Genomic DNA, 16,264 nt, shown 5'->3' with positions numbered 1-16,264 from the left:
TTATTCATTAACATTCATAATAGCACAAGGAGAAGTCCTGGTCTGGCAGTTTTTCATGGCTGAACAGTCTCAATAGCAGTTTGGTTCATTATTGGTCAGGCATTAAGAAAAATGTTCAGATTTAAAAGCCAGCAAAATTTTGAACTGATTTTCTAAACTAAAATTGCAAAAAAAAAAAAAAACTTTAAAATGCAATAATATTATATTTTAGATAACACATTATATTTTAGATTAACTTCAATTTATTCAGGAACACTAAGCAACTTCACAAGCAAAACCTATTACCCTTCCCTTCTCTCCCCTGTGCTTTGAAAGTTGTAAATCACAGAGCTAGACTTGTATAAAATTGCACTCGTCAAAACATGTACTAGTACAGACTAACATTTCAGAATATTCCACTGCTTTGTTTGGAAAAATAATGTCATATTATTCTATGACACATATTTTTTCATGCATTGTGCCAGTTAGAATTTGTTTAACAGAACAGAAAAATCTTTCTAGATAATCGTTTTACTTGTGACCATCACTTGTCCACCAGCTGTAATCAAGATTTCAGCCAATTAGTCTCACATATCAAGTTATGAAAAAAAGAACATTTAATTCATGCATGCAACACACAAAGGGGTTTTTAAAGGGAATGTCCTTGAAACATCTTAATATGGGCAACACAGTTGCTTAGAGATGTTATGTGGCAATGGGAAATAGGGAGTAAACCTATCTGGAAGAATTTGAAATGTTTTTCCCATGTTTATGTCAAATCGCTGGCAAGGTAGATCAGAAGTAAAGTGCTACAGAAACGGTTAACCATTTGTAAATTAACAACAATAAAGGCTGAATACAGGCAAATATAAAACACTATTTTATCCAGCTAAGTATTAATTAAAAAGCCGATTTACAAGCTCACTTCATTGCTCACACAATGGATGGAAACTTTCCTTTCCCAAGCTTCTGCCATCACCCTAACTCACTGATGCAGTCCCTGAATATTCCAAATACAAACTTTGACTTTTGTAAAGTGGAAAATATATCCCCCCATCCTATTGTGACATTGCTTGGGTATGGGGGATTATTTGCTAAAACTGCATGGTGCAATATCTGGAGCAGCACTGCATAGAAACCAATCAGCGTCCAGGTTTTGTCAAACCTTATTATTATTATACAGTATTTATATAGCTCCAAAAGGTTTGCTCAACGCTGTACATTATAGTGGGGGACAGAACATGAGACAATACAGCAACCAAACAATACATGAGGGGTTCGAGGGCCCTGCTCTTTCGAGCTTACAATCTAGGAGACCTTAAATGTACAAGCTGAAGTTAGAAGCCGATTGGCTACCATGCACAGCTGCACCAGATTCTGAGTGCACCAGCTTTATTATATTTCCTCCATAGTGTTTGGTCATTTGGACACACAGCACTGCACGGTGTGAAATGTGGTGGGAGTGTCATGTGTCCCAACATACAGTACTAGGTTTTTGGGGGATTGACAGTGGGAGAGCCAGGGGAATATAAACTCCCACCGTGTGTGTGTGTTTCTTTGCCAAACTACAGATTCAGAATGTCAGATGATGAAACGCGTAGGTAGGGGTTTGGATGTGACATCACCACACATGGTGGGCCATGGCTCTTGGCAGACACCATTTTGAGATTATACCTGATATGCTTGTGTCAGTGGCAACACTTAAGAATGTGAGTTTTATGGAACATTGGTTTGATATTTTTTGTTTTACGGAATGGAAGATTTCCCTCTTTTCTGCCTGGTTCATGTGTCCATGTGAGTTAACATGAGGTGTTCAGTAGAGGGGTCTGAGAGACGGAATGAGGGGTCTGAGAGACGGAATGATGGATTAGGTATTTGCTATTTAACTGCAGTTGGGCCTAGCTGTACAGTTTGGCAAGGGTGCCTAGATCACAAACCTGGCTGAACAGAATTACAAATATTTTGATAGTTATGACAGTCCTCAGAAATGTATTTCACAGTGAGTTAGCTGTTTGGCGTTAGCTTTCAATGCATATCATTTGTATGCATACCAGCTTTGAACATGTAAAAATCAGGGAAATGATCTCCTCAGAGTGCTCTGCCATAGTATATCTTCCTCTTTTAGACACTGTTGGCAGAAGCAAATTAACCTTTCAGCGAACAAGCTACAAATATTTGTTTTCAGGATATTCAAATGTAAAAGGAAATGTATTCATATTTCAACAGAAGATGAAAGCTTTAGCATGTCTATTTGTAAAAGCCCAGCTATCTGAAAGCAAGTGATTCTTATTGCAGAGTCAGTGCTTTTTTCAGGACAAACCAAATGATGGAGTTAATCAGATCTATGCTTTCATCACAATGGAGGGACAGGATGTTTAATGAATAGCAGAGTTGTTCAAATGACATGTACTGAAAATAGCATGCCAAGTAAGTGTCTTTATGTAGGTAAAATAATATTTCTTTATCTTATGAAATACTAAATTATCTTTGTTTAATGGTGTGCAAGAAACTTCTAAACCTCCAACACTCAAATGTCAAAACAGTCTGTATATGGTGCTTCCACCTCCTTCCTATGCATGTCCCAGCTAAGCAGGTCTGATTCAGGAAAAAAAAAAAATCAGCAATACAGCATTCCCTGTTCTGATCTACACAACCAATAATATAATGCCGACAATATAATCAAGAGGTTTGATCATATTCAGAGTGTGACTTACTGGATTGAATTCTGGCCAATAAAATGTCTTCATGCACATAAACTCCATATGTGCGAAATGATGTACCAAAATGAGCATTTTTTTTAAACTGGATTTTTCTGCCAGCTGCTGGCAGAAAGATCCAATGGAGATGGATGTATTTTAATAGGCCTGTGTGCATGGAGACTTAAAAGCACCTTCACTAACTTTCACTAGGAATAAATAAAAAATGTTAGAACTAATTATGATGGCTCTTCTCCACTTTCAAATCCCTGCTCTCTCTCCCCCCCACCTCCACTCAGCACCTCACTCACCGCCCACAAGATTGCCAATCATTTCCAAAACAAGATTGACGCAATCCGTAAGGACATTGTCAACTCACAATCTACCTCTCCACCCAGCCTCCCGCCCTCCTACAACCCCTCTACCCTCCCCTCCTCCAATCTCATAGCCGCACTACCCCCGCTATGCCTAACCCCCTGCACACTATCACCTCCCTAACGCTCCGCTCCTTTAGCCCAACTACCCCTGAGGAGGTCTCTAAGGTCTTCACTGAAGCCCGCCCTACCACCTGCCCCCTGGACCCTATCCCCTCACAGCTCCTCCAGTCACCCCCCCCCTCCATCATTCGCTCCCTCACCCACATCTTCAATCTCTCCCTCTCCACTGGCACCTTCCCCTCCCCTCTAAAGCACGCTCACATCACCCCCATACTCAAAAAACCCTCCCTTGACCCCAATGACCTTAACCTTAGACCCATCTCCCTGCTACCATTCACTTCCAAGCTCCTTGAGCGCCTGGCCTACAATCGCCTAAGCGCCCACCTCACTGATAAAAACCTCCTTGACCTTCTACAGTCTGGCTTCCGTCCCTGCACTCCACCAAAACCGCCCTACTTAAAATCACCAACGACCTACTAACCACCAAAGCTAATGACCACTATTCTGTCCTCCTGCTCCTTGACCTCTCTGCAGCCTTCGACACAGTCGACCACCCTCTCCTCCTTACTAAACTGCACTCCCTTGGCATCAGGGACGCTGCTCTCTCCTGGTTCTCCTCCTACCTTTCCCAACGCTCCTTCAGCGTCACCTATAACACTGTCACCTCCCCCTCTCTGTCGGAGTCCCCCAAGGCTCTGTCCTCAGACCCCTCCTCTTCTCCATCTATACCTCCTCCCTTGGCAAACTAATACACTCTCACGGCTTCAATTACCACCTCTATGCCGACGGCACACAAATTTACCTCTCCACCCCCCACCTCACCCCCTCTCTCTCCGCCCACATCGCCCACCTCCTGAACGACATATCAGACTGGATATCGCTCCATTTCCTCAAACTTAACCTGTCCAAAACAGAGCTCCTGGTCTTCCCCCCACCCCGCACCCCCCCATCCTCTCTATTACTACTAACAACGCCACCATCACTCCCACCCCACGTGCCAAAGTCCTGGGTGTCACCCTGGACTCACACCTCTCCTTCCTACCCCACATCCAACTGCTATCTAGATCTTGCAGGCTCCACATCCGCAACATCTCCAAGATACGTACATTCCTCACCCCAGACACTACTAAACAACTCGTACACTCCCTCATCATCTCACGCCGGGACTACTGCAACTCCCTTCTCACTGGCCTACCCAAACGAACGCTATCCCCACTCCAGTCGATCCTGAACTCAGCAGCGAGACTCATCCACCTCACCAACCACTCCACATCTGCCACCCCCCTCTGCCAATCCCTTCACTGGCTCCCGATTGCCCAGCGCATCAAATTCAAACTGCTAACCCTGACCTACAAAGCCATTCACAATGCCGCCTCAAACTACATAACCAACCTGATACCCAAATACTACCCTACCCGTGCCCTTCGCTCCTCACAGGACCTCCTACTCTCTAGCTCCCTGGTCTCCTCCTCCCATGCCGATTGCAGGATTTCTCCAGGACTTCCCCCATCCTCTGGAATTCCCTACCCCAATCCATCAGACTGTCACCTACCCTCATCACCTTCAGGCACACCCTGAAGACCCACTTCTTCAGGGAAGCCTACCCCACCCTCACCTAACAGCTGACCTCACCTAACAACTAACCTCCTCCACTCCTCCCACCACTCCATCCCCCACAGCCATTTCCTCCTGTACCACTTTCCCCTCCCTCCTAGATTGTAAGTTCGAAAGAGCAGGGCCCTCGAACCCCTCGTGTATTGTATTGTTTCTGTCTTGTCTCATGTTCTGTCCCCCTTGCTAATGTACAGCGCTGAGCAAACCCTTTAGCGCTATATAAATACTTAATAATAATAATATACTGTATTTAGAACATTGCCTTAGAGGAATCCCGCTTCTCTGGCTTCAAAACTGTCCAAATCACTGCATGAGAATGCGTATGTAGATAAAAGCTCGGACTTTATTGGCTGCATGCGTATATTGCAAATCAGAAACTTACAAAAAATATACGGCAAAAGGAGTAAGAACTCCTGATCTGCAAACTTGTTCCCAGTCAGCGACTCAGTGGGGTTGATTTACTGAAACTAGAGAGTGCAAAACCTGGTGCAGCTGTGCATGGCAGCCAATCAACTTCTAACTTCAGCTTGTTCAATTAGCCTTTGACAAAAAATTGAAAGCCGATTGATTTCTATGCAGAGCTGCACCAGATTTTGTACTCTCCAGATTTAGTAAAGCAACCCCCAAAACAAGTACTGCAGCTAGGGGATCAGTGTTACAGTCAAGTAACTTTTGTTTTTTTAATTGCATTTCCTTTAACTATACCACTGGTATGGAGAAGGATACCTTGTCTGTCACTGTCACTATCTTGTCTCAGAAGTAAAGAAAAGTTATGTAACAAGATCTGGCTTTGTGCCATTGTTATTTTAAGTGTATAAGCTTTTAAACCGATATTTGTGTCTTTTTACCAGTTCCAATAATTATACAAATAAACATTTTAGTATGGTAGCAGTTTTATTGGCAGGAGCAGAAAATTAAAGAAAAAAAAATATGGTCTAAACAAATGCTGATCACACTAATAGCACTGCTATTTAGATCAGGAAATATAACCCTTTAAAAAAAATTTGAGCTTGAAATTCACCTTTCATCTTTTACTTACTGTATATTCCTCAATAGTAACAGGATTTAAATTTACTTTGTGCACCAAATGCAAAGTTTGTAAATGTAGCAGTGACATGATCACAGTGCTGTATAAAGTCTAAGCACAAAGTACGGCTAAGGGAGGGATCCAGCAGGACCATCCATGACGGGCTACCTGCAGAAAACTATGGGATATAAGATCGGTCACCTTTCAAATGAAGAGAGTAGCAGTGATAAGTCTTTATTACTGGAAGCTCCTGCACAAAAGAAAAAGTTTCACACTAGATTACATCTTGTAGGAATACATACAGCATACAAAATTCAAGTAAGGATACATCTGCCTCTTAAATTTAGAAAATATTTGCTTATCCCCAGAGATTTAGTTTCTAAAGCTACGAGATCTGCTAGAATTAAAATGATTGAGCTTCCTACAGATAAAATATTTTGTTCTTTGTCTCTAAATCTTAGGAGTCAAAGGAAACCTTGCTATTTGTGTGTCAATTCTCACTGCTGCATGAGTTTTCCGATTCCGAACAGGACAGTCTAATTCGGCCTCTCAATGTTTTGACACCTAACGCACATAATATTTTATATGCTCTCTGCTCGATGCATACAAAACAATTATTTTCAGCATGGAATGAAACTAGTCAGTATAAAATGTCCATATTAGAAACAAAGACAGCATGGAAAAATGCCCCCTTACATTGGTGGTCAGAGTAATGCCCACTTACCCTGGTAATCAGTATCATGTCCTCGTAAAGCAGTAGTAAAGTCGTAACCCTCCCCCACCAAAAAAAAAAAAAATCCACCCACAAGACAATGTCATGATGTGCTAGTATGCACATCATAACATTATGTACATCGTTCAGCCTGACCGTTTTGGTGGTGGGTCAGTGATGGTCTGGGGAGGCATATCCATGGAGGGACTCACAGACCTGTACAGGCTAGACAATGGCACCCTGACTGCCATTAGGTATCGCAATGAAATCCTTGGACCTATTGTCAGACCCTACACTGGTGCAGTGGGTCCTGGGTTTCCTCCTGGTGCACGGCAATACCCGGCCTCACATGGTGAGAGTATGCAGACAGTTCCTGGAGGATGAAGGAATACCACTGAATGGCCCACATGTTCGCCTGACCTAAATCCAATAGAACACCTCTGGTATATCTTGTTTCAGTCCATCCGATGCCGCCAGGTTGCACCTCAGACTGTCCAGGAGCTCAGCGATGCCCTGGTCCAGATCTGGGAGGAAATACCCCAGGACACCATGGGGTTTATTTACTAAAGCTGGAGAGTGCAAAATCAGACTCAGTTCTGCATAGAAACCAATCAGCTTCCAGGTTTCATTGCCAAAGCTTCATTGAACAAGCTGAGGTTAGAAGCTGATTGGTTTCTATGCAAAAGGGAGTCTGATTTTGGACTCTCCAGCTTTAGTAAATAAACCCCCATCCGTCATCTCATTAGGAGCTTGGCCCCGATGTCAGGCATGCATACAAGCACATGGGGCCATACAAACTACTGAGTACCATTTTGAGTTGCTGCAATGAAATTTCAGCAAAATGGAGTAGACTGCTGCATTATTTTTTCGCCTTTATTTTCATGGTGTCTTTGAATTCAGTCCTCTGTAGATTGATAATTTTCATTTCCATCAAACGATGGGGCATCCTTACGTTTCTAAACACATTACCCTGTCCATATCAGTATAGATATCCAGCATGATATTTTACCCATTGAGATCTGATGTGTTTTCTAAGTGTTCCTTTATTTTTTGAACCGTGTACTTTAAAACTCTGTTTCTTTTAGACTGACCCAGAGATTAGCTTCAACTGCAAGAATCAGTGTCTGGATGATTCTATATAGAGTATAAAGCAAAAGGGCACACCTGTCAATTTGACAACGTATTCCTGTAGGGATTTTTTTAAATCTCTCTTTGCATACTTATTACAGACTGAACTTTTGCATTTGTAGGTTTCTTGGTCTACACCAGGGTTTCTCAACCAGGGTTCAATGGAAATGTAATCAGCATTCTTCCCACTGACCATCACACTGATGTATCATGAGTTGTAGTCGTAGTCATTTTTTTTGCAGGGGTTTCCTGAAACCAGAAAGTTATTTCAAGGGATCCTCTGCTGGGATGCCATAAACATGGGACTCAGTTTGACCTTGATCAGCAGTATGAGTTGTCATACTGCAGAAGGTCTGGCCTCCAGCACCATAACAACCAATGATGTTCTAGGGCAAGGATGCATTGTGTAGTTTGTTGCTATGGTGATGGCAGCAAGCTTGCCTGCACCATAGCAACACATGACTCCGGGGCAGGCGACATTCGGGGCCACCCCCAGCATTCAGTAGAAGTCAGACGTCCACCTCCCCCAGACCTCCTACACCTCATATCCTCTCTCATGCTGCTGGAGTCAATAAGTAGGGCTCCGATGGGACTGTGCTATTTTTTGTGGGGGCTGTGTGACTGTGGGACTCTGTGATTTGGGGGGGTTCTGATAAGATGGGGGTACTCATGTATAAGAAGCCTCTGATGTATATTGATGACTCTGATGTGATGGGGAGCTCTCATGTATGAAAGGCCTCTGACATGATGGCGGAAGCTCTGACATTATGGGGGGACCTCTGATGCAAAAATAATTTCATCAAGGCATTGCCCCAGGCTCAGATTTCCCATTGATAAGGAGCATTTATGGGTTTTTTTATTTTAGTTGGGAATGCCTCAAGATTTGTAATAGTTTTAAAGGGTGCCACAACAGAAAAAGAGTTGAGAAACACTGCCCTATCCCTTCCTTCACCACTCAGTTAGCAAAATGACCTAAACAAGCGTTGACTTAACAAGCGCTGACAGCCCTGGTACAGGCATCTTAAAAAACCAGTTAGCAATGGCAGCTCCTAAATTTATATTCTGACAGAGTCCAGAAAACACAAAGAGTAACTATGAGTAGTTACCCAGAATAACCAATCACATTAATCTTTAAGTAGTCTGTTAGCACCAAATCTGTTAAATGTAAGATGTCTGACTGGCTGTCATATGTAGTATACCATCCCTGTTCATTGCATCATGAAATAAACCCCTCAGACTTTAAGGTGTGGACATGCAAATAAAAGACAATTACAACAGACTATTGATTTTCTGCCAACTGTTTTCATGTGAAAAACAACCTGCAGTTTAAAATTGTAACATCTTGTGATAGCTTTAGATTTGCATTTTATACAAAACCATGCAGCAACTGTGTTTTAATCATGCAATCCAGAAACAAAGACCAAAGCAGGTCTGCCCAAAGCTAGCAGGCTTGCTGCTGAGCAGAGCAAACATTTTATTGTTTAGGTAGAAAGAAATCAATACCTTTTACAGCTATAATTACCATCCGCTATAAATACCCATGCAATTGAAAACCTGCAATAGTAAAATACTTTCTTGGAAAATGTTATACATATAAAAAATAAAACACAAGGTTGAGTCACAATGCAAAGTTATGGGGTTACTAGAACCAAAAACCTCAGGATGGGTCAACTATAGAAAAATGAATGATAACAAATTGGTAAAGATGTGTAAATATTGCCCAGTCCCAGAACAATAAGCAGCCGAACAATGGTCATATACCACCTGCTTTTCTAACTGTAAGAGTAAACATGGCGGTGAAAGCCTGATCACTTTCCATTAATGCCTCTGCTGTTTGCTGGCTCTGAGTTAGGCACTAAACAAAAATGACACTGCATTAAATGGTTTTCACAGAGCTGCCACTGCATGTTATGTAGAAAGACCATGAATTCTGTAGCAATCTAAAGTCCATTAGAGAAAATTTGGATGCCATTGAACCATTTACTGCATATGTCCTGCATTGCACTATCCTTGGGTTTCCTTTCTTAGAAAACCCAATATTTAAAAAAACTTCATACTTTACACTGACAAAACAAAGACAAAATCCATTATTTGATGCTACTCCATAATCCAATACTTCCCATTTGGATCATAGCATCCATAAATTACAACACATTCAGCATAATGTATTGTAAAATAGGAATAGGAAACAGTATTATGGCATCAGATGTCCTAAACGCATTAAAAATAACAAACGGGGGGGGGGGGGGGTAATTTACTAAACCTGGTGCAGCTCTGCGTTGAAGCCAATCCGCTTCCAGGTTTTATTGTCAAAGCTTAATTGAACAAGCTGAAGTTAGAAGCTGATTGGCTACCATACACAGCTGCATCAGATTCTGAGATTTTAGTAAATATCCCCCACAGTGTCTAAATCAGGGGTACACAACCTGTGGATGGGGGCCCCATATTCACTTCCAGAATAAATTCAGGCTTGCCCATAGGTTATCAGATATTTATTATGGATATGCCACCATTCTGTTCTGTCATGTGTTTAGGTCTAAATTCCAAGGGCAAACTGTTGAGGGTCCCTGAATAATAAGGGAATAGTACGGAGGGCCCGCTGGTTGGCACCACTGCTCTGAGAACAATGATTGTACTATAGACACTGCTCCAGCTTGCCATGCAGGTGTGTCAGGGAGGCGAGCAAGTCTGCCATTGCACCAATGAATGAAATGCTTCATGTAGTAACAAATGTGCTCCTCACATAGCATCACTCATTGTGGGACTGAGCAAGAAATACATATTCATTGCAATCTGGAAGCCTGCTTTCCTGAACACTGGCAAACTTGTTGGATGGCATTTGTATGTGTGAGGCTGCTGGAGAGGGAGAGCCAGCTCAGTGTAGATGCTGAGCACCAATGTTTGACTGGGAGCCCAGAATCCTGGAGCTTCATCTGTCCATGGTGCTGAAACTGCAAAGCCCCCCCCCCCCCCCCCTCCATCACAGTCCTATAGTATGGGGTTCTATGACATGAGAACAATACAAGGCAAGGCAATCATGGCAATGTACTGGAGCTTTCATTCCCAGCTCCAGATCTGCCTAATAATGAGGGAGCACCCAGCACAGAGCCATTGGTGAGCAGCGCTGCTGCGATGCAAATCACCTCCAGAGCAAGGAGGGAATCAATAGCTGGCCATGAAATACAAGGTGCTCCTTTGTTGGGAGGAAGGTGTCGGTGGGCATGTGCAGACCGGGGAGGGTGTCGGAGATGTGAAGGAAAGGACAGGCTCTTACCGTCCCTCTCACACAGCTGAATGGACTCCAGGCTCAGGTTCTTGATCATCTCCTCGCAGGGGCTGTTGGGGCTGTTGATGTGCTGGCTCAGGCGTGGTACCTCCATGTTGGCTCGGGCTGTGCTGTGTAATGCGGGTGTCGGGTGTACAGCCCTGGCTGCGGTGTTCCCTTGCAGTGCCGGGCTGAGGCTGGGAGAGGAGGAGGAGGCGGCGCTGTCCAGGCTGATCGCCGCTCTGGGTGGCTCTTACATGAGCAGCGAGAAGAAGGAGCGTCACCAGCGCAGCGCACGCCGATCTCAAGGCAGACAGACAGAGAAGGAGGAAAACGGGGGGAGGGTGGGTGTGAGAGAGAGAGAGAGAGAAAGGAAGGAGGGGGGGGGGGGGGGGGCTCAGGTCCAAAGGAGCGGATCGGTGCTGGTGGTGTGCCCGTCCTCCTCCCAGATCCCCCCCCCCCCCGTGCATGGAGGGGGCACCCAGCACACAGCCACCTCTTATGTAATAGGCTTCCTTCACTGCAAGCTCACACAGCACACGTTCCCTCGGTGCGCCTGCAGTCACGTACCGTCCATGGGGAGATTTAGCTACACAAATATCAGACTGGGGAGCAGGAGATGAAAGGGCTGCAGAGGAACACTGACTGATCCCAGCAACACCGACTGATCCCAGCAACACCGACTGATCCCAGCAATACTGACTGATCCCAGCAACACCGACTGATCCCAGCAATACTGACTGATCCCAGCAACACCGACTGATCCCAGCAATACTGACTGATCCCAGCAACACTGATCCCAGTACCAACAATCCCAGCAACACTGACTGATCCCAGCAACACCGATCCCAGCAACACCGATCCCAGCAACACCGATCCCAGCAACACCGACTGATCCCAGGAGCACTGATCCCGGCAACACTGACTGATCCCAGCAACACCGATCCCAGCAACACTGACCGATCCCAGCAGCGCCGACCGATCCCAGCAGCGCCGACCGATCCCAGCAGCGCCGACCGATCCCAGCAGCGCCGACCGATCCCAGCAGCGCCGACCGATCCCAGCAGCGCCGACCGATCCCAGCAGCGTCGACCGATCCCAGGAGCGCCGACCGATCCCAGGAGCGCCGACCGATCCCAGGAGCGCCGACCGATCCCAGGAGCGCCGACCGATCCCAGGAGCACCGACCGATCCCAGGAGCACCGACCGATCCCAGGAGCACCGACCGATCCCAGGAGCACCGACTGATCCCAGGAGCACCGATCCCGGCAACACTGACTGATCCCAGCAACACAGACTGATCCCAGCAACACAGACTGATCCCAGCAACACAGACTGATCCCAGCAACACAGACTGATCCCAGCAACACAGACTGATCCCAGCAACACAGACTGATCCCAGCAACACAGACTGATCCCAGCAACACAGACTGATCCCAGGAGCACTGACTGATCCCAGCAACACTGACTGATCCCAGCAACACTGACTGATCCCAGCAACACTGACTGATCCCAGCAACACTGACTGATCCCAGCAACACCGATCCCAGCAACACCGATCCCAGCAGCACCGATCCCAGCAGCACTGACTGATCCCAGGAGCACCGATCCCAGCAACACTGACTGATCCCAGCAACACAGACTGATCCCAGCAACACAGACTGATCCCAGCAACACAGACTGATCCCAGCAACACAGACTGATCCCAGCAACACAGACTGATCCCAGCAACACAGACTGATCCCAGCAACACAGACTGATCCCAGCAACACAGACTGATCCCAGCAACACAGACTGATCCCAGCAACACAGACTGATCCCAGCAACACAGACTGATCCCAGCAACACAGACTGATCCCAGCAACACAGACTGATCCCAGCAACACAGACTGATCCCAGCAACACAGACTGATCCCAGGAGCACTGACTGATCCCAGGAGCACTGACTGATCCCAGGAGCACTGACTGATCCCAGGAGCACTGACTGATCCCAGGAGCACTGACTGATCCCAGGAGCACCGATCCCAGCAACACTGACTGATCCCAGCAACACTGACTGATCCCAGCAACACTGACTGATCCCAGCAACACTGACTGATCCCAGCAACACCGATCCCAGCAACACCGATCCCAGCAGCACCGATCCCAGCAGCACCGATCCCAGCAGCACTGACTGATCCCAGGAGCACCGATCCCAGCAACACTGACTGATCCCAGCAACACTGACTGATCCCAGCAACACCGACTGATCCCAGCAGCAGCGATCCCAGCAACACCGACTGATCCCATCAACACTGTCTGATCCCAGCAACACCGATCCTAGCAACACTGACTTGATCCCAGTACCACCGATCCCAGCAACACTGACTGATCCCAGTACCACCAATCCCAGCAACACTGACTGATCCCAGCAACACCGACGCTCTGGGCTCCATTTTTCTGGCTCATTCACAATTCACAGATATTATAGTGTCAGCTTTCTTGTCGCTTTTGTTCACCGGAGGGAGAGATCTGGTGCCTGGGATACATTGTATCAATGTGCTCTCTCATTTCCAGGTGATCGGGTTAGGAGGAAACCCTTGGGCCAGTTCACACCATATGCAGTCCAGTGCATTTTTTTCTGCAACAAAACCACATTAATAGTAGGTTACATGGTTTCCAATGCCATAGTTCACACCAGTGCATTCCAGTTCCAGAAAAAAAAAAAAAAAAAACCAAGAACAAGCTGTGTTTTTTTTACTGGAACGCAGTAAAATGCAAAAAAAACACCAGAATGCACCTAAATGTACCAAAACCACATTGGAATACACTTCCTTATTAAGGGTCAGTTCACATGATAGAAATGCAGTGCAGATGCGTTTCTGTATATGTGTTTTTGACGTGTTGCAGAGCGTTTTTGATGTGTTCCGGTACATTTTTTTCCCTCTTTTTCTTGAACTGAAATAAGGACATGTGCGTTTTACTGCATTCCAGTACAGTTCAGAGCAGAAAAAAATTCTGCCTGTTCTACTTCTGCATCTGGAAGCCACTAGAACTGACCACACTTGTGTGAACTATGACATTGACAACCATGTAACCTACTGTCAGTGTGTTTTTGATGCACAAAAAAAATGCTCAGGATTGCATGTGGCCTTAGTTTACAATACGTGCATTTCAGTGTGCTTTGTTCTGCATCCAAAATGCACAGAAAGTAGGTAATATGGTTGTCAATGTCATAGTTCACACCAGTGCTTGCATTTCCAGTGCGTTCCAGATGGGGGGAAAAAAAAAAAAGTAGAACAGGCTACATTTTCCCTGCACAGAACTGTTCTGGAACACGTTAAAACACATAACAAAATGCACCAGAACACACCAAAAACACACTGAAATGCACATGTCCCTTATTGAAGAAAAAGGGGACAAAAATGAAATGGAACGCATCAAAAATGCACCAGTACGTGCCAAAAACTTGCATGCAGAAAACACATCCAGAACACATCTAGATTGCATTTCTATAATGTGAACCAGACCTCACGTTGAAGAAAAAAAGGGGGAAAAAATGAACTGCAAATCATAAAAAACGCATTTGGAAGACGTCAAAATTGCGCATACAGAAACATATCCGGACTCCATTTTTATGGTGTGAACTGGCCCTAAGACCACAATTATTATTATAATATAGTTAGTCTGGTTGAAAAAAAAAAAAAAAAAAAAAAAAGACATAAATCCATCTAGTCCAACCAGTATCATTATTATTACTATATAATATATTATCAGGATTAAAGTTGAACTTTAGCTAAAATAATACAAATTGGCAGACAGGCAGGAAATTAAATGCAGAAGAGAAACGCTTTGTCTTTTCTGCATTAAAGTTACCTACCTGCCCGTCCACCCTGTACAGTGAGCTGTGCAAGAACAGCTCACTACATATTTGGCAATGTTGAATCTGACGGTACTTGTCTGACTGCATTGTGCCAAGTGTAAAGTTTGGTGGAGGGGGGATTATGGTGTGGGGTTGTTTTTCAGGGGTTTGCCTTGGCCCCTTAGTTCCAGTGAAGGGAACTCTTAAGGCATCAGCATACCAAGACATTATGGACAATTTCATGCTCCCAACTTTGTGGGAACAGTTTGGGGATGGCCCCTTCCTGTTCCAACATGACTGCACACCAGTGCACAAAGCAAGGTTCATAAAGACATGGATGAGTGAGTTTGGGGTGGAGGAACTTGACTGGCCTGTACAGAATCCTGACCTCAACCCGATAGAACACCTTTGGGATGAATTAGAGAGGAGACTGCGGGCCAGGCCTTCTCATCTGACATCAGTGCCTGACCTCACAAATGTACTTCTGGAAGAATGGTCAAACATTCCCATAGACACACTTCTAAACTTTGTGGACAGCCTTTCCAGAAGAGTTGAAGCTGTTATAGCTGCAAAGGGTGGGCCAACTCAATATTGAACCCTATGGAGTAAGACTGGGATGCCATTAAAGTTCATGTGCGTGTAAAGGCAGGTGTCCCAATAATATACATATATACACACACACCTACATACATACAAACACTCTTTTTCTATGTTAAAAGTGAATAATTGGGAGCAGACAAAACAAGACTTTGCAGAATGCTGGAAAATCTTTGTCTTTTCCACACTGGATCTAATAATTCAGCTTGGGAAGGCTGGAGCAGGCCAGAAGGCTGGACAGAAGATATTTGATGCCAAAAACCTAACCTTTGACTTATCCCTAGGGGGTCATTCACATTATGCTGATTTGTTGGGGTGCGTTACTGCATGCTTGCTATTATGTGCTGTGGTAAAGCAGCCCATACAATAGTCTGCCCATCCATTAAAATATTTAACTAGCATTCTTTTTTCTTTTTTTAACCCTTTTGACATTGAGCTTTTCCCCCATTTTTCTTGCACATGTAGAGCTGCATTTTGGGCCTGAAGATTACCTAAAACCCCCAAAATGTTATGTATTTAATTGAAAGCACCTTCATCAACATGTAGAAGTGGTCAGATGGCTTCCCAACTTCCAGAATCGCTACTACAGCTGACAGGTGGAAAAAAAATCTTAAACTCCTGCCTGCTACTGTGGCTGGGAGTTTGTGTACAGCACATGCCGTCATGGTTATATTGGTGGTTATATTGGTGGCAGTGAAAGGGATAATACAGCAGACCACAATGCAAAGATGGTTCATACGGCTATTACAACTGCAAGTTTAGTGCAGTGAGGATTTAAAATATGGTGTACCATGCCTTTCCTGATTCTGAGACAGCTAGTTGCCTGGCTGTCTAGTCTTACTGAAGGCAGTTAAAGAGGATCATCACAGAAAATTGCAAGAGAACACATTTTTGGCTTTGAGGTTATATACTGTTTAAAACACTTAAAAAGGAGTATAGCCAAAGCCATTTTGGATGTACTTCTAAGG

The 16,264-nt window shown here is 44.8% G+C and overlaps 1 protein-coding gene across 1 annotated transcript in view; it reads right to left on the bottom strand.

The window, feature by feature from the left end:
- PHYHIPL (phytanoyl-CoA 2-hydroxylase interacting protein like) overlaps positions 1 to 11,191 on the bottom strand; it is a 172,964-nt gene extending 161,773 nt beyond the window's left edge. The window contains exon 1 of the mRNA XM_089683158.1: positions 10,868 to 11,191. Within this exon, the coding sequence (XP_089539284.1) occupies positions 10,868 to 10,973 (106 nt within the window). The 5' untranslated portion in view covers positions 10,974 to 11,191. The remainder of the gene's footprint in view (positions 1 to 10,867) is intronic.
- Positions 11,192 to 16,264: the final 5,073 nt, after the last annotated feature.

Source organism: Staurois parvus, unplaced genomic scaffold (genome assembly GCF_062004578.1).
Source record: "Staurois parvus isolate SC_StPar_1 unplaced genomic scaffold, SC_StPar_1.0 ptg000303l, whole genome shotgun sequence".
Lineage (NCBI taxonomy): Eukaryota > Metazoa > Chordata > Amphibia > Anura > Ranidae > Staurois > Staurois parvus.
The sequence above is the reverse complement of the archived record's forward strand: the minus strand, read 5'-3'. Positions and strand labels throughout refer to the sequence as shown.